Source organism: Cygnus olor, chromosome 15, assembly GCF_009769625.2.
Source record: "Cygnus olor isolate bCygOlo1 chromosome 15, bCygOlo1.pri.v2, whole genome shotgun sequence".
NCBI lineage: Eukaryota > Metazoa > Chordata > Aves > Anseriformes > Anatidae > Cygnus > Cygnus olor.
Window position 1 is genome coordinate 514,941 of NC_049183.1, and position 27,208 is coordinate 542,148.

General features: G+C 35.9%; 1 protein-coding gene across 1 annotated transcript in view; it reads left to right on the plus strand.

The window, feature by feature from the left end:
• The window catches only part of LOC121078631, a 94,897-nt gene that overhangs the window by 17,517 nt on the left and 50,172 nt on the right, over positions 1-27,208 (plus strand). The window contains exons 10-29 of the mRNA XM_040575017.1: positions 1,003-1,027; positions 2,159-2,367; positions 3,708-3,860; positions 5,145-5,289; positions 8,246-8,404; positions 9,127-9,245; positions 10,323-10,604; positions 11,634-11,789; positions 12,266-12,450; positions 13,299-13,481; positions 14,946-15,037; positions 15,233-15,402; positions 16,210-16,369; positions 17,372-17,451; positions 18,729-18,909; positions 20,049-20,204; positions 22,061-22,194; positions 23,179-23,337; positions 23,923-24,103; positions 25,931-26,142. Of these exons, the coding sequence (XP_040430951.1) occupies positions 1,003-1,027; positions 2,159-2,367; positions 3,708-3,860; positions 5,145-5,289; positions 8,246-8,404; positions 9,127-9,245; positions 10,323-10,604; positions 11,634-11,789; positions 12,266-12,450; positions 13,299-13,481; positions 14,946-15,037; positions 15,233-15,402; positions 16,210-16,369; positions 17,372-17,451; positions 18,729-18,909; positions 20,049-20,204; positions 22,061-22,194; positions 23,179-23,337; positions 23,923-24,103; positions 25,931-26,142 (3,141 nt within the window). The remainder of the gene's footprint in view (positions 1-1,002; positions 1,028-2,158; positions 2,368-3,707; positions 3,861-5,144; positions 5,290-8,245; positions 8,405-9,126; positions 9,246-10,322; positions 10,605-11,633; positions 11,790-12,265; positions 12,451-13,298; positions 13,482-14,945; positions 15,038-15,232; positions 15,403-16,209; positions 16,370-17,371; positions 17,452-18,728; positions 18,910-20,048; positions 20,205-22,060; positions 22,195-23,178; positions 23,338-23,922; positions 24,104-25,930; positions 26,143-27,208) is intronic.

The window sequence follows — 27,208 nt, forward strand, 5'->3', positions numbered from 1 at the left end:
GGTCTGTGTGAGGATAGGATATTGAAATTTGGCATTTGCAGGTTTATGGGACAGATATAATTATTTTCATTTTAAAATGGGTGCATTTACTAAGTTTTAAGTGCTTTTTGTGAAGTTTTTAGGTGGGATTTAGAGAAAATGTATACTGATGATGGTTTTAGTATTAAGCAAGGAATAAACCCAGCATAGGTTGCCTCAAGGGCATTGATCCTTCCGTTCCATTTATGACTTACTTATGTGGTTGATTGCATACAGCAACAGAAGTTTGCTTATCCAAATGTGTTAGTTAAATGCTAGCCTGCTGCCTTTGCCATTGAAATAATTTTTATATTACGTGTACACATACACTCTAAAGTTCATATTTTTTTAATATATATATGTTATACTAGTGGAAAAATTCAGTAGTAGCCTTGAAGAATACACCGCACTAGCAACTGCCATACTGCAGTAATAAATGGTGGAACTATCCTCAAATACTTAACTTAGTGTGATTTTGCGATGTGTTACAATAATGAACAGTGCCTAAAATCACAGATCTGCTCACTCTGTGCATTTACCTTTGTTACATCATATCCTCAGGCACCACCAAAGCAAGCATGGACTTTTAATAGTTTTACATGTACATGACCCACCTTTCCCTCTGTAAAATGCCCGTTTTCTCCTTCATTCCAGTGGCTTTTATTTTTATGTGGTCGTGGTACTTATTCCTCTGTCGTGCTGCTCTTCACTTTTCATCTCTTCATCTCCTCTTCTCTGTTTCCTGCTGTTAGCTCTTCGTCTTTTCCACTTGGGATTATAGCAGCTGCCCTCAATTTGCTGGCTAGACATGCTGTTATGGCAGCTTGTAGCCTTCTATTAAGACAAGAAATTGGACAGAAATTTGAAAAGCTGATAGTTAGGCTGTTACTGCATAAAGTACAGACAGGAGCAGCTTTGGTTGTGGTGAGTGAAAGAAGACTCTTTCACCAGATAGAACTTATTTGTTGTTATTATGTCCCAAAGTGTTTGAAAAGAGTCTGGCTGCTAGGTAAGATGTATATATTAACCATGTATCTTTTGTACAGCTACAGATGGCATGTTGTGAGCTAATGTAAAATATAAAATCACTAAAATTGTATGAAATTTGGCAGGTTCTGCAATAAATATAGGTTTTCCTTTGTCCTCCACCCTCCTTCTCATGTAATTTTTAGGAAGACAGGAGACTGTCCACAGATTTGTCTCCAATTTGGAATGTAAATGATATTTAAAATATTAATGTTTTCAGTCAAACTGGAACTGAGTTTTTGGCCAGCTCCAAGGATAAGAAAGCCCAGACTACATGTATGACAGGCATGAATGTCACAAATGCTCTGCAGTAGAGCATAGTAACCGGTCATTCCTGTTGAATGTAAGTGTTAGGGCATTGATTAGAGTTACAAGACTTGGACCTTGGAAAAGATACGTAACTACGAGATCCATAAATATCCAGTCTGGCTAATCTATCATTCATGGATGCCATATGCAGGTTACCAGTTTCAAAAGCATGTGCTACAACTATAAACATGTCATTAGATTTTATAGATGTTTTCAAATACTCTACTGTTGGACTAGGTAACTAACAATCACAAATAATTTAATTATCTGCTAATTATTTACAAGTAGCACAAGAGTATTACTTAAAAATAATTATTTATGGAAGTCTTCATCAAATCACAGCATATTGCGTAGTTGTGCTTCCTTGCACATTTTAATGCTAGTTTTTACATCCTCTTCTAAATTACTTGTGTGTCACATTGGGGATACTCAATTCATCATTTTGAGCATCCTGGAAAATAGTTTAGATTTGTTTTCTTACCCTTTCCTGAGCACACAGGGCATGATTTCTCGTGGAAAGAACTGAGGTCTGTGTCATACTGACATTACCTTAGCCCTTCTGTTTACATGTGAAGGTGGAAGAATTTTCCATTATTTCTCTGCAGGGTAGTCTGTTTTCTCCACCCCCCCACCCCCCCCCCCCACCTTTTCCCTCCCTTCCCCCCCCCCCTTTTTCCCTTTTATTCCTTAAAGGGCTGTTTGAAAACATGCATTGCTGAGATTGAGTTTTAGCATGTAAAACTTTGGATACATCCAGTTTCTCTTGTGTGTTATAGTAATTATAAGAAAGACTTTTCTGACGCAGCCTGTTTTTTTCGTGCTTGTTCACAGCCTTTGCTGAAGTCATCAGGAGCAAGCCAGAGCTGCTTCTTAGGAGTAACTGCTCTCTTACATAGGTTTTGTTCAGCTCACAGCTCCTGTGATGGTGTGCCTGCTGTGCAGAGTGTGATGAGGACACTTGGAGAATTTTTGGGAGGAAACTGTACCGTGCAAGATTCAGAAGGTTTGAGCCAGGTATCGATCATATAGATACCAGCATGTGGTATAATGCTTTACCACATTACCATTATGATCTAGAATATATTTGATGGAAATAGCATTCAGTGGGTTCCCAGAAAGTCATGAATACAAGTTTTTTTAATTCATATTCTTGAATAGGATGAGCAGATAAAATTCTGTAATCCAACAATTATTTCTGACCGATCAGCACAGACATTCATGTGTATTTAAAGAAGGAAAAGTCTTGGGTCTTTTCTTCTGATGAAGCAAACTTCATGACTTGAAATATGGAAGAACACCCATCACTCCCCTGTAAAGTGGCATGATGATGAGAGTTTCCTATTCTTTGGTGACTTCCTTTGGACATGGATTCATGTACAGTTGTTGTTGGCTATGATGTCACTGGCTAATAATTTCTATTGAGTCACAATGTTACTGTCTGTAAGCAAATTGTGGTTTTGGGAGAGTGTAATGGGAGAGCGTGTGATTTTTACCCATTTGTCTTCCAACAAATCTCATTAAAATTAGCCACGAGATTAGAGAATCAGAACTGGGAGTTGAAGTGCAGCCTCTTGAAACTCAGCAGCATGTTGCAGTGACATGCATAGGTATCTCTGATGAGGACAACTTTACTGAAAATGCTGAGCATTACAGGAGAGACCTGCCACCTGAGCTCTCAAATCAACAGTAAATGGAATCTTTGACCCATACTGTTATGGAAGATTTTAGAACATTTTCACCATGTTGGCTTCAATGTGGTTTCCAGGGGACTGCTGGCCCATATTACATAGAACTCCCTAGGCTTTAAAACTCTGGACTTCAGTACAGAGCTTTTAGCTAAAAAATCAGATTGCCAGCAATTAATATGCTTTCTGGATTCTGAAATGGCACAGGTTTCCTGTATGTTCAGCCAAAAAAATACCGTAATATTATGGCATCTGGTGATGAGTTATTCTTTTAAATCAGTTATTGTTTCCTGAACTCCATGTTAGATCACTAAAAGGTCCAAATGTCTGTGATCAAAATGGACAAAATATCAAAGTAGTTGAAAAACTTTTAGTGTACATCAAGTCCATGACTTCTGCTTTCCTATTGCAATGCAGGTTGGTTGGTTGCCAGATTTTACTTGTGTTACATGACATTAGAACACCAGTCCCAGTCCATATTCATAAAAGGTCTTGTCCATACATTAAAGCCAAGTATACCTGTTACAATAGGGTCTGCAAGGAAACCTCCCATATGAGCAGCAGTTATTTTAAACAGAGATTTTTGCAAAGAAAATGTTAATGCAATAAGTTTTCATGTACAGCTGACAAGATATGGAGAATTTTTTATGTTCTGCTCTGTATTTACAGATGCAACTGGTTCTAAAAGCCATTGGAAATGCAGGACTGGCAGCAGCTTCGCTTGCTCCTGTTTTGAGCCTGTGTGCTTCCCTCCAAAGTAATCCAACTGAAATTCGTCTAGCTGCTATCCAGGCATTCAGACGCATTCCCTGCTCTGTCAGGGTAAGTAATTTATTGCCAGCAGGCAAATGGTGGCTTCCTGGTACAGTCCCAGAGTTTGGACTTTCTGGAATAGGTAAGAAACACGCAAGCAAACAGGAAACAAATCTAAATGTGTCTTTCAGCAGAGCTTCTCTGCTGTTGGAAAGGTTGGTACAGCCACCTTAAAAATTGGACCTGTGGTAGGTTTTGCAAATAGCTGAGGTAACATATCTAGTGACAGAGATAATGTTGTGTGGCTTATGTCTATGTGGGTTAATGGTTAAAAACCCACAATAGGTGATTTTTCCTATAGCCTGTTCCACTGTATCTGTGAAATGCTGAGTACTAATGTGAGAAGCTTGCTGTGATTGACAATACACTGTCATAGTTGGAACATTTTGTTAATTGTTTAAGAGAAGAAAACACAAAACTTGTTTTTTCAAATATCTTCATACTAAAAACAATGGCAAAGCCCAGAGTGCTAGCCTGGGCAAAGCTGGCAGTTCTCCAGAAGTACAAGAGATTTGCACATGGATTTGCAGTTAGAGAAACATTTTGTATGGCTTTTTAAAATCTAATCCCAGCATGTGTTGGCGTACTTGTTCTGTAGTTATGAAGCTCAGCATTGCTTTTTAGAGTTGATGAAAATACGAAGTCTGTGACATCTATGATACACCCTATCATTGTCTAGCAAATGAACTGCTAAACCAAGACCCTCTGGGTGGACTGTGGATGTCAAATGCTAATAGAAATGTTACTGGTATTAGTCCTAAGTCCTTAAGTCCTCACAGTTCACCAAATAAACTCTTATTTGTTGATATCAGGGAAGTATTGAACAGAATAAATTTGTTACAGTCCTATACTTTGAAACCAGGAGTAATGATTTTAATAAACCATTAAAAATGTAGCCACTGTTGTCTGTGGCAGACGTGTGAAATATAATAGAAGAACTCTCCCCTGTGGTAGAGTAAAACTATCATTTGTACTGCGAGCAAAGTGAGGCTGTGTATTGGAAGCAGTCCTGCATCCTACCCTGAGTGGGTGTAGGATTCAGGTCATAATGACAGTTCTGGAAATTTGTGGATAGAGCAGTATAAAGAATACATGCATACATTTGCATACATATTGCATGAAGTGACTTTGTCGAATATTTATAGTCATGGATATCTCTTTCAGAAAGAAAAACCCGCCTATACCTGAAAGTGCTCACATGAGGTGTTTTAGGGGTGTAAATATAATAACTGTCTTTTTCATTCTCTCTCTTTTGTTTTTTTGGTAATCTTTTTGTCTTTCTTTTTCTCTTAGAATGCTGTATTACTTGAGCTGTATCAAGCAACTAGTGAAAATGTGGAAATAAGGATTGCTTCTTACTATATGGCAATGAAATGTCCAAATGAAGAGTTGCTTAAACAAGTACAAAAGAGTTTGCTAAAAGAAACTTCCAGTCAAGGTTAGCAAAGCATCAACTGAAATCTTAGGCATTCCTCAATGATACTTTGGTGTAACGTTAACTTTACAGGTGTAATGGTACCAATCTATTTCAATGTTTATTTAATTTTAATACTTGGTAGGTTGTTTTTAAAAGATTGTTTGTATGGTTGTCCCATTTTGTATTAACATTGTGATGCTGTTATTTTAGCTTTGTGAAGTTGTTATTTTAGCAATAGTGACTCTATTGGCACCATTTCATTAACTTAATGCCAATAAAGAGATGCATGGAACTTCTCTGATGTTTAGTGCATCCCAGATACAAATGAAGAACTACAAATTACATTTTGTTAAGTTGTGAAAGAAGCAAATGGCAGAAAAAAATATTGCAAGCTGCAGTTATTAATTAAACTATTTCTTAATTATGTTTTAATGCCTCTAAATCTCATATTTCCTATTAGTTTACTATATATAATATTTATTGCCATTATCTTTGTTTGGTCTTGTCCTCATTTGCAGTTATTTTATGTGTTTTGGTATGGTTTTAATATTGACAGCAGTTTAAAGATAGCATTAGACAGAAACTAAGCAGATCTGAAGACAGCAAAGAAAGGCCTGCTGATTTTCATCTTAAAATGCCTAGAAACTTTCAGGCTTCCCTGCAGTTAGTAAGAGACGCTCCATCACTGTGCCAGCAGTAGTTCTTCAGGTCAACCAACAGTCTTCTAAGGATCACAGTTTAAGAACTGTGCATCTAATGGCAAAAAATAAAAAAAAGAATGGTGTCAAGAAACTGTTTATAACACAAGAAAAAGGAAAATGTGGCAACTGGGACATATTTTGTTAGAAATGCTCTGAAAAGGATTTTTTTGAGGGGCATTAATCATATATCCAAACATATTTTGCTGGGCAACAGTGTAACAGATATTTGGGGAAAAAATTAACACAGTTAATAACCTCTTAATCGTTCATAGTTTGTTCTAATTAATGCTGTCTGCTTGTCTGGCTGTGTGACTGATTATTGCCTAATCTGAGACAGATTTCTGACATGAGAGACTGAATTGAGAACTGATGCCAAATAGAAAATCTTCTATGCTATGTTTAAAAATAGTATTTTAATGTAAATAGCTTATCTGAAGGAGAAGCTGTTTGGTCTAGTATGAAATTAAACTGTAGGTTCTATAAAAGTAAAGAATCCTATCAGCCCTTTATTACCAATGCACAGGGATTATTTAAGATAGTCCAATATTTTGTATGAAGAAGGGATTTTTTCTCAATAGTTTCAACACATTCAACAAAGAATAACTTTAGACTAATCTTTGGCTTTTAAATCTGTCAAAAACATGAAAGGATATCTATAAGGCAATTTGCAAGCAGATGAAAGCAGGCTCTGTTTGCTCTCTGGACCCCAGTGCCTGGACTCTAGCCAGCTCTGAACTTGAAGCTGTGTATCCATTTTGTCAGGATGTTGTGTCCAGACCAGTAAATCCTGCAGGGATTATGAGTTTAGGCTCACTATTGTGCTCACCTGAAGATATAGACTGTGGTTTGGAGGGGGCTTACGTTCCTTTTTTTTCAAGTTTAGACAAAAAGAAATTGCATCAGCCTGCAAAATACCATCAAGGCGCACCCTTAGTGACTCTTCTTCCTGTTCCATGTGAAAAATAAAATGTCTGCTAGCTCTGATTTACGAAAAAACTCTACAAGTTCATCTAAAATGTTATGTTTGAACAATTTAATGCAGTATTCCTGAATTTTGATAATTTCTTTCGTCTTTGGTTGACATAATAAATAATTCATATAACAGACTTTTGAGTAACAAGTGCTTTTGAAGGCATAAAGCACATTATTTTTTTTAGTTTCCATGTTCAGAAAAAAAAACAATATAAAGAAAGAAGTTGTATTGTGAAAAAACAGTTATATCAGTGTTAAGTGTCTGTGCGTTGAAATATCACTGGAGCCTAACGTACATTAACTTCAGGAGAAATAAAACCTCTGTTTGAGAACCAGACTCCAAAACACTTGGAATTTGTTTGCCCCCCACAATGCAGAACATAATGCAGCCAAGTCATGAATCAGCACAGTGTTGTGCAGACATAACTCTAAATCACAATCTAAATCACAATTGTGTATGCGCTTTTTTTTTTCCCCAAACTGTTTTTTGGAAATATGCTGCATTGCACATTGTAGAAAGAGTTTTCGTATTTTAATTTGTTTGCTGTATACAAAGAAACTTTCTTGCCAATTTTCTCTTACAAATTCACCTGCAATTCCATTATAAACCTCAGGGTACTTGGTTATCATTTGCCAAAGTTTATGTAGGGAATCTGATAACTAGAATTCCCTATATTTAAAGTTGCTTAATGCTTGGCATTAAAAGGCTTTGTTTACTGCTGCTTGTAGTTTTTAACTGTTTAAGATTTTTCATGTGCTTGCTGTCTATCCCAGACTTAATTTTCATGTTTCTGCACACTGGGTCAATGATTTGCTAGAACAAAATGAGCATTACTGCCAAAGTGAGAGTGTAAAACCATATTTCAAATAATTCTGTTGCATTTGTTCTTTGGAAAAGGGACAGAAACAGCCCTAAATTATTTGAGCAGCACAGCCTGCCTCTAATTTCTGTATGTATTGTATCTTTTTTTGCAGCACTCATTTGGATGTAGTATAGAAGACCCTTTGCAAACAGCAAATAAGTAGCTTAACATTTCTCACTTGCTTGCTTAGTTAGCTGAGAGGCATAAGTGAAATTAAGGAGTGAAAGGCCAATTACATTCCATACTGGAAAACAATAAGACAGTATCTAAATGAACTGACTATGGCAAAGATAGATGCTGAAAATGAGTGAATGCTCTTGTGATCAGGGGAATTATTTAGGATTAATTCTAGTATAAATAAAAAAAAGTTTCCTGTATCAGTCTTAAGAACAGTTTTATTTTTTCTCTAGTTCCCAAATGCTTTTCTTTTTCTAATTTAAGTGGGCTCCTTTGTTTGGAGTCATCTCTCTCAGCTCCTGGAGACAGATGATCCACTGAAGGAACACCTTCGAGATTCTATTCCCGATGATATCCTTAGCAGAGATTTTGACTGGGAGACATGGAAATACTCCTCATATTCAGATGTCACATTCCAATCAGGTATGTGGAGTTTTAGAACTTGATGCTTTGGAGCATATGAACTATTGAAATCCCATGTCTTTTTGGGTTCTTTACACCTTGGTGTGGAGATTTTTAATTTCTAAGAGGTAATGGAACCCAGTACTCAAATGGAGGCTTGATTCTGCTCTGACCTTAATTGGACTATTACTACTATCAATTGTAATTCCAGTAAGCCAGATACCATGCAATTTTGCGCACGTGGTTTGTGAGAGAGGAGAACCAATGTGGTGGTTTTTATTTATTTCTTTTAAAATAATTTTTATGAACACCAACTTTTAATTCCTTAGTGAGCTTCCTCTGCAGCAACAGAGCATTGGGATGTGTTTTTTCTTCTGATATGTGTGTTTTTCTTGTTGTAAAACTCAGATTCCTTCCTGTTTTATTATCTATTCATTCTTTGTTTTCAGGGAAAAATCTAGAGAATATTTTTCAGAGTAACATTATGATTCATCCATCTCTTCCAACATAGTTGTGTGAGATATGTGTTCTAAGTACTCTTTTTTAAGGTTAGATAACAGGCTTTCAGTCATGTCCATTAAAGTCTTTGCTGTACTAGAGTTAAATAATTTGTCTTGCTGTTCTAATGTTTTACTCACCACCATCTTAAAGGGCAGAGTTGCAATTTCCCAAAGCATGATAAGACTTGAAAAGTATATGAGAATAGCTCATCTCTGACTGACATCTGATATTTTATGTTGCAGCTGGTGCAGGTGCAAATATGGAAGCATCAGTGGTCTTTTCTCCTGAATCTTTTGTACCACGATCAGTCATGACAAATTTGACTGTTCACCTTATGGGGCAGGCTATAAATCTACTGGAGGCAAGTTCTGGGAATTTTTTTATCCCTCTACTCAAGGGACACTTGGTGTATTGAAGTACAAAATATTTCCTGTTTTCCCATTACAGTTCCTTTACCAAGCTATGCTTTTCATTGCTGCAGCAAAGTTGCCTTCAGACTCATGACTCCTTTGCATAACGGACTTAGTCACAATAACACCACTGTTGCTCTGATAGTACTGTATACCAGTATGTATGCCAATTGAGTTATATTCAGTTGTTGTTGATTCAGTTGTTGTTGTTGAAATAAAAGATGAAAGCCAGTGCTGTTGCTTTCTGAAACACTGGTCTTAGCTCCTGTTTAGGATGGTAGGAATCATCTAGTTGGTTTACAATGGAAAATGCATTAGCTTGGATATGCCACTCCATTAATACAAGAGATAAAGAGTTTTATATTTCAAAGTGAAGTAACTGTTCTGGTCCCACTGGCCGTACTATAGTTGGGATATTTAAATGGCCTGCCTGCAACCTTGTCATCTTTAACTGTGCCTCTTCTGTGCCTCTAAGAGAAAGGAATGCTTGGCATATGGACTCTTTTTATTGCAATTAAAAATGTGTACACAAAAGAGAGAATTTAATTTAACCTTCAGATTTCAAGTGAAGCTTGCATATTCCCTGGATTTGTATGTGTTAGTAATACTATTTTAGTGAAACTTGCAAGCAGAATTTTGTTTCAGGAGCAGAAAATTGGTATTTTTTTGTCATAACAACCAAATTACTGTTTGCAAAGTGATAAAATAGAAATAGCTAACTGTCCTGTCATGGTGTAAACGAACAAGTACCTGAATACAAAAGGATTTTTATTTTGTACTGAGCTTCACATAGTCAACAAACTAAAGTGTTTTTACTAGTAAGATTTAGTACTGAAATATCCAGTATTGGATGCTAAAAGAGGTAAGATACTTTATAGACCCCAGTGATTTTGTATGGCAAATTCTCGTTTGTACAAAAACCTAAACATTTCATCTTGATGTATTTTTAGTTGTGTTTCTGCCTGTAGAACTGTACATTGCTTATGCATCTCATTTTCAGCCTTTGAATGCTGTATGCTTTCCTGTAGGTTGGTGTACGGTTAGAGAATGCTGAAGCTGTCATGCAGAAGATTTTTGGGCAGAAGTTTGATACTTTTGGTGACAATTTTTTTGCAAACAGCAATGAAAGAAACCACAAGTCAGGACGCCCCATGCAAACAACAGGAAAAGTCAAGCAGAGGAAGCTGACTTTTAAGCAATATAGCCCTGCTGATCATCTCGTAACTACGGCTAGCAAGCCAAAGTCGAGAAAAGCTAACCAGAATTGTCCACGTCAAAAGTATAGCAAGATGAGTGAGTTAGTGAAGAAGGTAATTGACAGTGTCATGACTTGGAAAAATTCTTAACATTACCCAGTTAACCATAGGTCCCCATCTAGTATTGAACGGTTGTTTTGCATTAATATGCCTCCCTTGCAAAAAGCATACATACCCTTTTCCATTCATACAGCATTTAACAAATGCATAATATACAAAGCACAAAGGGCCATATCTTCATTTTTTCAGATTGTGTTATTGTCTCCAAACAATGACTCTCAGCCACAGGAATGTATTGCCTGTGTTTTGGGCTTCATCTTATTTTTTTGAGTACTGATAGTCTCTTTACTGATGTCCTTTTGGCTATTGACTTCTGTGGCACTTTATACAGTTGCTTGATCCTGAGTCATGTTGTTTGTGATCTGAATTCCCAGTTTGTGTCAGATGTTACATTGACCCTTTGTGCAATAACTCATGAACAACTAATGTTTGGAGAGAGCTATGTTTATGACAGGGAAGCTTTGGAAATTTACTTCAATTGTTGATGTATTGTCTGGAAAACTTGGGGGCTGTGATTTCTTTAGTTTGTCTTAGACCATCTGTCCTTTCAGGATTCATCTTCTTAGAGTTTCTTCTTACAGTGTGATCTCATGTTCATGTTGTGTTCCTGTTGTATTAATTCCTACAGAGGGAAAATGATTTTATTTTTTTTAACCTTTTAGTTTATTTAGCAATCATGTTGCTCATAATGGTATGTTAACTGAGATTGTATTCCCTGGTATTTTTTCAAAGTTTCAAATATCTGAGGGTATGTACTGCAATACTTATTATTTTGTTCAGTCATCTTAGGACTAGATGTTACCTGTGTTCATAGTGGAAGTCAGCTTGTGTGGTATAGAGCCGAGATTTAGCTGGAAAGAGCAGGTATGGATCAAGGGTCTTAAGTGGGCTTGAAATATTTATAAAAGGCAGCCTAATGTCTGCTTATTACTAGCCTAGCCTGTACTGAGGAATTGTTTATTATAGACTTGAAAGAAATTTAATATAAACATCCTTCTCTTCCTGATTTATTTATCATGTCAGTTCACTGAGAGAAAGGTGAGAAAGGAGGAGATGAAATGTGAGCTAAGCATGAAAATCTTTGGAAATGAAGTTAGCTTTTTGGATTGTGAAGATTTAAGAAAGCAAATGAAACATTATTCTTTAAATCTGGCTGAGCTTGCTGTCAAACTTCTGAAGGTAAAAGGAACCTTTTTGTTATTTGAAAGTAAATGCTTTTAGAAAGTACTTTCTGACAGATACATGAAAGATACAACATATTACTTATTGTTTCTCTAAACTGAGCTCTAAAAGGCACTAGTATATATTGGGTTTAAACTGTGTATGATTAATTAGGGAAGGATTGGTTCTGCTGTCTGATGGTTCTTACCTCTTATTTTTCCTGTTCCAAACCATCCGCGTTTAAATAGAAAATTATTTCTTTAAACAGGATAGAACTAGTAGTGAACTCATGCCCTAACCAGATGCTGGCTTTGGGCTGCTTTCTACCTAATTTCCAAGATCAGTTCAGTTTAAAACAATTTCGCAGCAGAGAAATGTGTTGGGTAGTTATGTCTGGAAAAAAATGTGCATGTTGGCTTTATTATGCAAAATAGAATTCTGGGATTTTGCATGTGTGTATGGTTTTTGTTTGTTTGTTTGTTTTTCCACTACAGGGGCAAGAGATCCAGCTTAATAAAAGGCTTAGTTTGGCCACGGAAGAATTGCAGTTTCCAGTAATTTCAGGCTTTCCTGTTCAACTGGCAATCAATGCCTCAGCAGCAATCAATGTTAAAATGAAAGGCAATGCAGAGTTCAAAGAACAGTCAAATTTCTTTGTAAATGGCTATATCAAGCCAAGGTAATAGCTGCTGCAAATGCATGTCACTTCTACATATTACTGGTTTTAAGTAGTAGCTCCTGACCTGAAAGTTCTGTGTGAATGCCATTGTAATCAGTTAGGAAATTCTTGAAGAACTTGAACAGTCAACCTTACATTGCTGGGTGGTTTCTATGCAATAAGGACAGTTGTGATTTCCTATCCTGCCAATCTGATTTTGAACTTCATTGCTGTGCTTTTCCAGATCTGTTTCAAGCTGACCATTCTTCCTACCTCTAAATCAAATTCCTAAATGTTTGCATGCAGATGACCTGTATGCTTTACCTGCTACAAGGATAGCACCTTGAATTTTTCTCAGGACCAGATATACAGTTACAGCTTATGGATCAAGAACCAATTGGATGATTTAACCCTACATTTCCTTACCTGGCTATTGTAGTTTTTTGTGCATACTGAATACATTTACTAAACTTCACTATGGGCAGCATAATATAGATAAATATAGATAGGTAAATATAAAATATAGATAAATATAAAAGATAAACTTACACCAAACCACTTAGTCCAAATCACTTTCCCTTACTTGATATTTCATGCTGAAGTCTGGGTTCAAATCCTTTAGGACACATATCTCACAACACTTAATTTTACTGTTGTTCTTGTTAGAAAGTGTGTGTCTGTGTACACACAATATCTTAAATTATTTCCTGAAACAAAATACTCATTATGATTTTAATTCTAGAATATACAGTCTAGAGCACCAAACACTATGTATTTACTGAAGAGGATAAGAAGACTATGGTTTAGATTAAGCGCTTTAAAAATAAAGTGCTCTTCATAGAATAATGTATACCTGAATTTTTCAACAGTGCATTTATCCAGATTTCTGTTCAAATGGGAACTATGGGGACTGTTGGACAAGCTGGCCTAAGCTGGTTAACAGGAATAAGGACATCTACTAGTCTTGATGGGGGAATCCAGGTTAAAAAAGGGCAAGAACTCAAAATTGTTTTGAACACCCCAGAAGAATCTATGGAGATAATTAATTTCAGGTAAGCAAGGTCATCTTCCTAAATTAGTAACCATGATAACTTTCTTGAATCAGAGCTTGACTGGCAGGCTTATTAACAGAGCAGAAATATATTCTGTCAGCAAACTGTTTCAGTCTGACTGTTAGTCCAAATCCGCTATTCAGAAGAAAAGGAAGGGGAAATAATTCTGTGTTTTACACTGTTTTAACAAAAAAAGTACATCCTTCCACTGAAGTAAAATGCTCAAATTAAAACCTTGTGATAAAAAGATGTAAATTATTTTTTTCCATACTGCTCAGTTTTTCCCTACTGAACGTTAGTGCTGTTTCTGGAACCTTACTCTTAAAGTAATCTCATTCAGGGCATTAAAGTGGTGCAGAGAAACCTTAGCAATACTTTTTCTACAGATGGTATTAACCAAACCCAGGTATAAAATAATATTTAGCAAAACACTGGAGTAATTTGGAATATAGTACTAATGAGATGTGCTCATGCACTTCTGGTGAGTTTTTACTTAGGTTCTTTAATGTTAAGTAAAGATTAGAGGTTACAAATACATACTACCACAACTGACAGATGTTAAGCAAATTAATTACTTGTGCTAATGCAAGCTGTGCTTTTAGGCTCTTGGTTTTTCTTTGGACTTACAGCTTTGTTAGAAGTTCAGCTAGAAGGCACTGAGGTCATCAGTGTGATGACATTGAAAACCACATGTAAACTGCATGGCTCTTACGCATGACTATGGAATCATGAAGTGTTTTCAGTATGTGGATTGTCATTCCTTTGTGCTTATTTTAATTTTGGACATTGCAGTGCTACAGGATATGCAGTTCAGGAAAGACTGTGGAGTTTAAATTTAAACCATCCATTTCTTTAGGACTGCTGGAAACTTACTGATATAATTCTGTTTCTGTCAGCTAGGATGAATGACAGTCCAGAAGAGTAAAAGTCAAAGTAATTACAAACCTGTTTTGTCCCTTATTTGAACAAAAGTCTGTCTGTAGAGCCTACTGGATATTTCACTAACCCTCTTGCTCCCAACAAGGACAGATATCGTGGTTCTTGTACTAGCAGTTTAGTGAAGTTTTGAAAGAACTTCAGGACTGGAACAAAATTCATGTCTGTATGTACCCTAAGGGGAAAAAAATAATAATAATTAAAAAATAAAATCTAGAAGCCAGAAGGTAAAGGGATTTGCAATAAGCTGACCATACCAAATTTCTCAGAACAGAGAGCTCTAATTGTGACTGTAAAAAGATAAAGGATCCTACAGAAGGATCTCATGATAGTAAGAAATTAAACATGGAAATTGTGGATAAAAATTAGTGCTAATTAGTGGAAATGTAGACTGAGCTTAGTAGAATTTGATTTTTCTTGTGTTTCTTATGTGGTACAAGATGACATGTAACTAAGAATTCTGTTTATATATTGTTGTAGCTTTAGCATAATTGGTTTTAAGTGACTGTTTGAAATTCTTGGTTGTAGCTCTAAACTCTTCTTCATAATGGTGGATGAGACTGAACGTGTTGATATTTTCCAAGACCACACAGAAAGCAGATCTTGTACTGGGAAGGAAGGTAGGTCTAACTATCAAGTTTGTCTGAGAAATCTTGATCATTCTGAAATATCCACAACAGATGTTTTATTCACTAGAATTACTTCTTTACCATATTACTTCTAGGGGGTTCTTCAGTGCTCAATGTGCAGTATTCATTTGTATGTTTTCTTTGCTTGGTGTTCTAACTGAGTGTTCAACTGTTGTTTTCCACTAGTGTCTGAGTTTACTGGTTGGCAGCTGTGTTCTGAAATGTCATATCCTGACCCAGCTAGTGCTTTGTTTTATCCTCTTGCTGGACCTTCAAGAGTGGCTGTCACATTAACTAAGCAAGACAGAGGCCTACAGCAGTACATTGTAGAAGCTGCATATAACTATGTTCCTCAGGTACCATTATGCTGTGTTTTCCTTGGCTTTTGTAAGTTTATTAGTTTACTTACAGTGATGAATGAATGGTATATCTTAGCACTGTATATTCAACTTGACTAATTTTCAGTCTGTGGTGTTATTACTTTAATTCCCGTTATATTGGAAAAAGATGTAGAAAACAACTAATGCTGACAGTGGGTGAATATTATTTTCATATATAAAACAGTGCACAGGTTTTGTTTTGTTTTTTTTTTGGTTAGATGAGAGTTACAGGACTAAAGCATCTGGCATCATTTTGATGACTTTTTTTCTGTTTGTGACAAAAGACAGAACAACAACAACAAACCCTCCCGAATTATTAGTTTACATTAACCACCTTATTTAAAAGCAAAACTTAGGCTCCAGTGGATCAATTCTAGAAGGCTGCCAGTTATTTTAATGTGTTCATCTGGGCAAGCCCATGGAAGGAGTTGTTTTCACTGTCTGCAGGGGACAGCAAAAATATATGGCTTTTTCTAAAATAGTGTTACATAGTTGTGGACTTAGGTGCTACACCTGACCTATTATCATTAAATGGACTATGAGGGGACTAGCAGCCTTTCAACTACTGTGTGCCACTGGGCCATAGTGGGACAATGTACCCCTAAGTCATCTGCCACAGGGGCTACATCTGTGGTATGGTTGCTGAAAAACTTGAAAAGCAGATAGCTGAAAATGCTTTATAGCTGTAAAGGTCGTTAGGATCATATGATGTAACTCATTCTGACAGACTGTTTTGTAAATGCTTTGCCACTTGCAAACGTGGTTATCCTTTCTTTCTTTCAGGAGGATTCATGGATCCCAAGCGAAGCTGTCCTTCACTTCTTCATTGGGACTCCAAAGTCAGAATTGAAAAGGGATGTTGGTGTTGACCTAAACTTTAATGTCCCGCAGAAGAAATTTAGAATCCAATTCATACAACCAAAGAAAAAAATTGAGATCGATGGTAGGTTTTTTCACCTAAGAACCAGATCATCAGTTAATGTCAACTAGGAGAGCTTCGTTAGAATTAATAGAGAAATGCCAATATATTTCAGTCAATAATCTAATGCTAAAATTAAATTATTGTGTGATAGTCATTCAGTTTACTGCTTTAGATAACACTCATTCCCAGTGGTTTTTGCATTTCAGACTTCCTATTTTTGAGAGTCAGCTTTTCAGTACAGGGTTCACAAACTCACATTGTATTGTATTCTGTTAGTTACGGTGTGAAATTACTTGTTGCCAAATGAACTAAGTACTGATTATAATATTGCTGTGCATTATAATCAAAAGTAACATTTCAATCATAGTGTAACAAAAAAAATAAAATCAACAAGTATATAGATGAAATATGAAGTGATAAATGTATGGTAATAATATAGGCAATATATTTCATCTTCTTTGACATGCTGGTCAAGACATCTAGATTTATACAAAAATGTACTGTCTGCCAAAGTCAGATTGATTTATTTTTTTAAAATTTTTATGTATTTTACCAAATCACATATTTAGAATTTGTTTGCCCTTCCAGATTTTATTTATTTTATATTTGTAATCCCAGTTATTTTCAAATGGTTTGCACGGAAGATTAACCTATACTCTGCAAAGGTTTGGGTGAGAATGTCTCCACAGCACAACACAGCTTATTAGTCTTAACAAAGGCCTAAAGGAAGTGTGTAAACCACTTCCAGAACTAAGCTGGTTTATTGGAGACAGCTTGGTTGCCTCTTCTCAATGAGAATTCTCAGAATGTCCTTTCAAAAGGAGGTATGTATTCTGAGAATGCTTTGATGCCTTTGTAAACTCTGTTCCTAACTTTTTTCCTTTGCTCTGATATTTATTACATTTTTGCAATGTAAATATGTTGCTCACAGAAACGGCAACCAACATTTTGGAATATGTTTTTATGAAGCATTGCTAAATGGTGTATGTCCAGAAAAAGTAAACAGTTTTATTTCTCTCTAAGGGAAAATTGATTCTTCTAAATATTCACGAATTGGATACCTGGAGTTGATAGTAGATGACCAAGATGTATATTACATTAAGGTATGTTTTCAGATCGTGAGCTGTGGTACTAGGATGAATACTCAAATAAAAGCATGGAAAAGAGAGGAAATTAAATACATGTGTTTAAAAATAGTTTTGTGAGCAATCTGTCAGAGAAATTAACAATACTCTTTATTACATATATTTGAGATAGACTCTGCTAAATTGCTCTTTTTTTTTTTTTTTCTAAAGCTTTTAAAGCATGGCTTCTGCAAGTAACCCAAAAAAATTTTTTTTACATTCAGATGTATTCAAAACCTTTGGGTTGCTTCCAATGTTAAGTCAGTAGAGAAGATCATATTGACTCCTGTGGACTTTGGCTCATTATGTGCATATGCAGTCACACAGTTTTTCAGACCTGTATTCTGGCCGTGCGTAGAGACTCTGAGTAAACCTGGGCTAATATCTTCATGTCTGTGGAGTCTATAGATAGAAGAATATATAGAAGAATCTGTAAGATATTGTTCTTTATATCATATAAAATTTGTATTTTTTTTAAGCATTGGGAAATAAGCAAGAGCATGCCAGTGTTCAAACTCAGAGATGAAAAAGCAAGGAAAAATGCATGTGGGAGTTAATAACTGAAATTCTACTAGCATTTTTGTTTCTATTCCAGGACTTGAGCAATTTTTTTAATTATGCAATTGACAGCCACAGCAGCATGCCATGCATGTCTTATGTGGGCCTCCAAAGTCAGTTAATTTCAAACACTGTGTTTTCCTACAGTGAGCACATTACTTAAACAGATTTTTTTTTTTTCTTTCTAGAATAATGTTGATGTTTCTCCTGGTCTTCAGTAGAATAACAAACCCAAACACTAATTAGTGTTGCAGATTGTTGCATTTGCATCTAATCCAACCTAAATCTGGTTCCCTACTATGAGGCTGCCAATATTTTCAGTAATACCATATTATTTTTTGGCCCAGTGTTACAACATTCTTTGTGATTTCAGTCACTACTGAAACCAGCAGGAGGTGAAGGAAATCAGCATCTCACACCACTGTGATTTTTGTATAATGGAAAAATAAATAAAAATAAATCCATCCTCCTTCCCCATTGCTTGCTAATGACAAATTTTATGCTGTTTTTGTTTGTTTATTTTTTGTTTATTTGGTGGGGTTTTTCCCCTGGGGTGTTTGTTTTTCCCCTGGGGTGTATAGGAAAAATTCTTTTCTTCTTCTCTCATCTCATTTCTGAAATGCCCAAGTCTTCTCAAATCTTAATCAGTTTCTAGTGCTGAGTGGCTTGGGATTTTGTTCTTCGTTTGTTTGTTTTAGGGTATGACAGATTTGCAAATACTGAATGGAGAGCAGAGATACATGACCCAAGTGGAGTTAAAGCTGATAAAGCAAAGCAGTCCTATCATTCTGTCAGGAAACATCACTAAACAACTTGGCAAGAAGATAGCTTTTTCAGTATTCCTGAATAATTTGTTGAAGGATGCTGCATTTCTATCAGGTTAGAGGACAATAAGTATTTGCCATATAAATGTAAATTCTGGAGCCCTTATATATTAAGATTGCCTGGGCTTGGACATGCATTTCTAAAGTCTCTTTCAAATCAGTAAGACTGCTTTTTAAAATGATTTTCCTTTATAAATTAGTGCTAGTATGTATTTCAGAATAATAGAAATTGTAGAATAAATTATAAAATAAATATCTGTTTCTAATTACTGTTGAAGAGGGGGGAGAAAATAAGTTGTAAGGAAGCACTTAAAACAACAAAAACAAAACATCAAAAATGGTTCTCACAGTATTTTCTATTGTTCACTTGTGTTAGTACAAAGCAGTGCAGAGATGCAAATATGTAGCTCAGCTCCAGATACTCTCTATTTAGAAAATCTTAAATCTAAAAATCTTAAAATCATTTTTTTCTCAAACATACAGTAAGAAGAAAATGTAAGAGAAAATACCAGAAAGAGGACTTAACTATTTATATGACATCAATTCATTAAAACGTAAATAAATACTGTGAAATAAACCAGTGTCATAAGACTAAGGCTCTCATTTTATCCTTAATATTTCTTACTGTAGTCTCCATGTGGCAAAGACATTGCAATGTTTTACCCAATATTTTCAAATAAAACTATCTTTTAAGGAATGGATTTAGGAAGATCACCCTTTAGTGAAATATTCACCTTAACTGTTACATGGAGTGCCAGTGACTGCATCTAAAAATGGTGCTGATCTGATTTAAATTCTTATCCCCTGAGAACTAGTTGCACCAGCTCTTCTGTTGCAAAGCCACAACCTTGCTCTGAGTTAATGTAGAAGTAAATCTCCACGTTAGCTGTTAGTTAATTAAAAGATCAATCTCTTAGAATTGGTTCCCGTTTAGAAACAGCTTTGGCTGGATTCATTTCACGAAACTTTAAGCAGTATCTGAGAAATGTAGTCTATGTAAGCTGTATATGTGTTCAGGGAAAGAGTGTGAACATCCAGCTCTCTTTTTGTTTACTACACAGGGAGTATGTGGGATTCCTCAGTTAGACTGGGTGAAACAGGACACATTTGCGTTTTCCCCAATGTGGTATTCCATTTTCTAGCTGAAGTAACTACATATCCCACCAGTGTATCATTGCTCCTCTCTTTTTGTAGCATTTCTGGAGAAAAAGTTTGATGATAAGCTGAGGCAATACTCATTGGAAGGGAAGACATACCTTCCAGGTGTTCTTGGAGTTCACGTCACTGGTCTTCTCCAGCAACGTGACGGCTTGTGGTCTCATGATCTGAGGATAAAATACGGACTTCTAGGTACAGTGAAAAGGAAGGAAAGTAAAAACATTCTGTTTTTCACATTTTTCTGCAATTAACTTGCATTCAAAATTCACATAAAATGTGTTTTTCACAAGTATGTCCAACATTGATTTAAATTTCACTTTTTAAATAGGAGTTGTTCCTAATTAATTGACATTCTCAGGTGCTTATGCAAAGCAAATGGGTGCATGCATTCATTTAAAAGTATGAGGGGTTGTTTCCAGGAAACAACTGTGTTTTCTTGGCCACAAGGTATAAACTGTTTTAATTTTATTGGACAAAGCAGGTAAACATTAATACAATTATATCAAGATATTGAACAGTTGTAGTAGCTGGTCATGATGTGCAATGTAGGGTGACTATATAAGTAAAGTATGTTGCACATTCAGAGAAGATGTATAACAGTATGAGTAGTAAAGTTTTCCTAAACCTACACAGGTATGACCCCATCATTTTGCTAATAATGGCATGCTGATTAAAATATTTTACACACGCAGACAGAAACATATGTGAACACTTATAACAGTATTAGGTGATGTCTAGCTATAGCTGTATAATTATGCTTTTATGTACTTAGAGCTTAAGTCATATTTTGATATATGCCCAGTCTGGCAACTATTCAGCAGTCAGAAAGTGTTTTCTTGTAAAGTACTAGATTTTTGAAAAATAAATTAGTCCTCATACTCAGTGGTTGAAACTTCAAATTCATTATTTTAAGCTCTTCTCAGGGGCCACAAAGTCTAGAAGTTCATTTCTGTTTTTTGTTTGAGATATAGTGTCATGTCATGATGTCAGCAACTGAGTGGTAACAAAAAATCTTCGAATATTGTGAGACACCAAGAAAAGTGCAAAAGTTAAAAGTGATTAGTGTATACCACTTTTGTTTCACTTAGCTAAAAAACAATGTAAATAATAAATCTATTCTGTTTTTAATATATTTATGTATTTAATTATTTACTTCTAAAGGAAAAGTGAAAGAACCTGCAAATGTGGCAGAGTAAACATCTAAGCATAGCCTTTGCTTCTTTTAAACAAAATCAGCCTAAATCATTGGATTATATTCATTCCATTCTTAATGTAAACTATCTGTTTCCAATTGCCTAAAATTGGAAATATTTTAATTTTTTATTAGAGTATAAAATAAACACAGGCCTAAACTCTTATATGTAGAGCCTGTTGCTAGGATTTGCATTTCTAGTATAGCTTGTGGGGGAAAAATAAATAAATTGTAACTGATAATACATTTTTTTTCCCCAAAGTCTTATAGCATGTCTGCACTCAGCAGTGCAAAGCTGTTGATTGTTGTTAGGTTGGATATATGCTGACTAGCTGGAAAATAAGCTCAGGTATCAGAAACAGCGTTTTAACAGCAATATTGTAGTCTTTAAAATGTGTCTAGGTCTTAGGCAGTTATTGGAGATGATTGTTGAGCTGAACTTCATGGTGCTGCTATTATACCAATATTGGTACTGATCTTCACAAACTTTGGTCAGTACCTTTAGGCTGCAGAACATACTGCCAGACCTTTTTACATTAATTAGATATGTACTTGACTTTTGTTCACTACTATGGTAGTGTTTTCATTTTCATCATGTAATTCACTCATTAAGTCATCTAGCAAATATAAACTCACTACTCTTAAATGCAGGTTCATTAAAGGTGTGCTTTCCTTTGGATTCCTAGGATAAATCAACAAGTATTTGTCTGTGAAAACAGATGAATTTCACTTCAATATTTTTTGAGGAAAAAAAAAAAAAGAAACATTGAAGCCAGCTCTAGATTTCTATTATTAACATTTATATGCTTACTTTTGAATAATTTGAACAGATAACTTTGTGATTTAACTTGAACAGGAGAGGCAAAAACCCTTCATCACGAATGCAGGATGGGGCAAAAAGTTGAAGAGAAGACAGGTGCACACGACTTGTACAAACTTGATGTTGGCCATGAATTTCATTGTATGCAGACTCCAACCTATAATCACAAGGTAGAGGTACTGACCAAAGCACTTGTTTATATGTGTGCTGAGTAAATTTTTGTGTCACTCATGTACTGAGGGGCTTAAACAGAGCAATGTCCAAGATGTCATTTTTGGATCAGTCGTCTTCTTCTCATCTTTTGTTTCTTTTTTCTTTCTGTATAGACATAGGCATCTAGTGATGTTGCTAATTTGTGCAATCCATTGCAGCTGTAAGTGATGGAACTGTTCAGTGATGTCATTTTTAATGTATAAATGCACAGAGCTTCTGCAGAATGTTTGCTGTGGAAGTTTTTGTTTTATGTAAAACAATAGTATTAATAAGTTTGTGATTTATCTAATTTTTCAGTACTTGTAACTAAAAGTCAGAAACTCTGCTTATTAGAAGTCCTATGTCTTGAAAATAACCTGATTTTTTATTAGTTTTCTGGTTCAGATCTGGATTTATTCTTATAAATTTGAGTATGTGCCTCTGATGCAGAAAAGCAGATCTGTTTAAAATCTTTGTTTGCAGACTGTACAGAGACAAAGGTTAATGCAAAGGGAAATTACCACTAATGCTGGATATTCACTGCAGATTAGAGAGCTGGATGGCAAATAAGCTTCTGAATTAAAGGGAAATTTTGTATCCTTTCAGCTTTGCTTTTCATCCAAGTTGGACTGAAGCCCACGAATGTTAAGATTTCCAATGTAGCAGGATCTTGCCAGACTCTGCAGCTGCACAGTGAATCCATGCAGGGCAGTCCATTGGGAGTGCAGTTGCCTTAGCTTTTGAGAATAGCAATTTGAGAAGCAGTGAATGGACAAAAATTTTTGGGATTTGTAGTCTGAATTGACATATTCTGATGGAACTTGATTTTTGCTTTGGAAAATTTGCAACCCTTTCTTCTTTAGCCTTGCTTGCTACTTGAGAATATTTCTACAGCCAGTTAACAACAGTAACTAAATGAGAAAGCATGGTTTACAGGAAAAAGACAGATTTTCATTCTTCAGGTTCACCTGAAACATGATGCGAGTGCATCTTGGCTTTCCTCCCAGATGGAAGTGAACTATGGGAAACACTGGAACAAAATAAACAATAAGAAGAAACTACTGATCAGCCAAACATTAAAGAATAGTTCCAGTTTTTCACTAGTCAACTATTTCATGGAGGTAATCGTGATTGTTGAAGAGTAAAACCTTCATTTCTAATATTTAACAGATGATCTTCTTTCAAAGCGCATTCTATGGGCTACCAACTGAAAGAAAATAATCATTTATATTGGCATATCCTGTGATGTTTTATTCATAGGAAGTTCTTACAGAAGCTATTCATGTAAATTTTTGTGTTGTTTCTTAAAGTAGCAGATCTCCTCTGTTACTGTATTAGAATAGATGATAGTTTTCTGAGGAGGGTTGTCATTATTCTATTCCCATAGAGAGCACCTAAACATAAATTTTATCTGTAATCACAATATGGGCTGACATAGAATTATGGACATTATTGTTTTTAACCAAGTAAGTGATCCAAAATTTAGTGGAAAATATCCTTTTTGAATCCCCAGTAGATAAAACAAATGCACGTTAAAGAAATTTCAATCTGTAATTCATCAGCATTCATGAAAATCTGTAAAATGAATGGCAAATGTCAAGAGCAGAGGTGGCAGTTGTGACCTTCCTGTTACTGTGTGTGTTAGCTTAGATAGCTCTGAAGATGGGATCCTGTTTTTATTTAAATTTGCTTCACTTGTTTTCCAGTTTACTGTGCAAGTTGTGGAAAAGCAGATGAATTACAGAACCCAGCTGCAGCACTCGCACAGCTCTCAGGGTTATTTGCAGAGCAGCACCAACTTTAAGGTGCAGTATAATGACCGCATGCCATTTTTGGCTGGACTGCAATGGAAAGATCTATCCAGAAATGGCCTGAAGAAGTGGGAAGGTGAAGTACCACAAACCATTTCCAGTCTGTGCTTAGAAAAGCATGCATGCAATGTTACAGCTGGGATTTTATGAGGTAGTCACATATGGGTGTAACAGAATCATTGAAATATTGGTTGGACAAGGCAGACCCTGGAGGTTATCTTGACAAGCTTCCTGCTCGAAGCAGGACTGTTCTTAACAGCAGATCACATCTGCTGTGGCTTTGTCTAGCTCAGTTTTCAAAACCTCCGCTTTTCCCCAGCCTAGCTGACTTAACCTCTTCCAGCAGTTCCTGAGGCTCTCAGTGTGCAATTAGTGGCCATTGTCCTTGTATTGTATGCCTGTGTTGAAGGGTTTGTGTTTCTCATTTTTGCCATTTGCCTTCAAGATAGCTGTAGGCAGCTATCAGATCCGCCCCATCCCTTTGCCAGACTAAATAAGCCCAGTTGCCTCCCTTCTTGTCACAGGTCTTGTCTCTAGGCGTTTTATCGTCAGAGCAGCCCTCTGTTCTGTCCTGTCTGGTTTCTCACTGTCTGCCTGGCTCTGGGTGGTCCAAAGCTAGATTCAGTGTCATAGGCAGGGCTTCTCTGGAGCTTTGCAGAGGGGAATAACTCTGTTTGATAGCCGTGCTCCTAATGTAGACTGGTATTGTCCTAGTAGCTTTTGACTGAGCTAACTGACCAAGATGTGAGCCATGTTTTATTTATTTATTTTTTATTATCAACTTGATTTAGAAATAGTGATTGGATTTGTAAATACATTAGAAAGTGGGACACTGAGATGAATACTAATGGTATATCTTAAGCTGTAAATTAAACACCTGTGTATGCATATGGATGTGAAAATCACATTTCTTTTTGGTCTTCGATTCATAAAGTACAGCAGGGAGTAGACCTTTATTATTATAAGCTATATTTTACATTTTTGGACTTCTTTCTCAAATAGAGATTAAATTACCTGTAGCATGCCAAGAATCAATTTTCTGATATTTAGTGCTTAAAATGGATTGAATGACACTACTATTTTATGCTTCAGTGGATTACATGCTGTACAAATCAGGGCAATGATCGGCTCAGTGACTAGATATGCTATTGAGATACATTTTTCAAAGCTAGTATATACTATGTGTGCCAAAACTTGGATCCTTATTAATGCAAAACAACGAGCTTGATACAGTAGATTAATTATTAACTGTTGTGCTTTTCTGCTTGTTAAAGTGAAATGAACTAAGGTCGAATTAATTCTGAAGTCTTAAAAATGTGGAGATTGTGAGTGACTGTCATAAAATTGTGCGTTTCTGAACTATATTGCAGTGGGTGAATGGCATAATTTGATAAATAACCAGTGAAATTTCAACAGTGAATTTTCAGCACCTTGTCAGATATAAACATTCTGAGCTGTCTGGAAACTAGTTTCCAAAATAGCCTACCAATCTTGTTCAAAATTTATGTATTGCAGAATTTAATTACTATGTTGGCTTGTGTTGAAACAGCTTTGATAAAAGCCATTATAGTAATTATGTGAATAATAGCTACAGAATTGCAGTTCAAGTAAAGATTCCACATATTGTTGCAGGTCATGCAGTAGAACACTTTTCTGGTGTAATTTAAGTACCAAGTTCCATAAATTTCCATTCTTGTAAATGGCGCTGTGTGTTAAACTACGCAGTATGTTACATTAGTGCAGGACACTCATTTAACTATGTACCATCCAGAGATTTTGACAACTCTGAAGCCAATAGTAGCAATTAGTCTCATTCCAGAAACCCATCTTTGTTGCAGAATTAGAAGCCAGGTAGCTTGAAATCTCACATTTCTGCCACCTTTAATTTATATATTCCTTCCAGGAGAATTAAGTATGGACACCCCATGGCTATATCTGCATGCAGCTCACAAAATACATCAGCCTCAGCATTCTGCTTATTTATTGACTATGGAACTGACAACTGGCAAAGTTCTCTCCATTAAGAATCTTGTAGTGGAACTATTCTGTAAAGATCAAGGCAATGAAAAGGAGGGGAAATTTCACGTTTACACACCAGCAACCACATACCTGCAGGTAAGTAACATGATGTTTCCTATAGTGTAGAGCTTTGATGATGCAGCTTTGTGACGGGTACCTAACTAAACTGTCATCATACTGGAATAACACTTGCTCAGCTTGTTATGTGAAGTAGCTTGTTTGAGAAACTAATCCACTATGTGCCAACTTATAAGAGAGCATCTTGAAAAGCCGATGTTCATCTCTTTCTTGTGCTGGAATGACATGCTATTCTTCCTCTGGGGGCAGGCAAGTCAAAACAGGCAGGGTCTCTTTGCTGTCTTTGAAAATGTTAGGGCCCGCTATCTCTGCCTCTATTTGGAATGGAAGTCCATTTATTCCTGCACAAAGCCCAAATATTTCATGTCAGAATTCTACCTAGGAGTGTACAAACAACTAGAACTATTTTTAAGTTCTCTCTCCTCTCCTTCACTCCAAGAAAATGAAAGGTTATTTCTTTTGTTGTGACTCAGTTAATTCAGTCTCCCATAATTCTGTGTGAGAATTTTCACTAGTAGATTCTCAATGGGTAATCTTCAGTCTTTTTTATAGGAATTCTTCCACCTTCTGTGAAAGGATTAGATATCCCTTGGGTGGAATCAGTGTGCCCTGAATCTATGGATTCTAATCTTCTTCCTAACTTATTTTCAACTGTGCCATGCAATGGAGATTTTAAAACCAATTTCATCACCAGCTGCTATGAATTAACAAATAAGGTTAACCTTTGTCACCATGCAAGGTGTAGATTTGCCTCGGAGAAGCTTCATTATTTTCATTGAGGTAGTCCTTATCTGTCTCTGTATAAATAAGAAGAGTCTAGAATTTTTGCCTTTCTTCTAGACATTCACAGTAGATTCTAAATCTTATTTTGGTTTATCCTTAAGGTTTTCCTTTATTTTGAACTGCAGCTTTCCCTTGTTAGATCACTGATGGTTTAGGCACAGTGAAGAAGATTGTGAGAAACATTCTTCAATGAGAAAGGAAAAAAAGTGTTCATCAACTATTTTCTTTCCAACTACTTAGCTTTCTCTCTCTCCCTTGCTTGAGGGGATAAAATAATTTTTGAGATCTTTATGGAAATTCA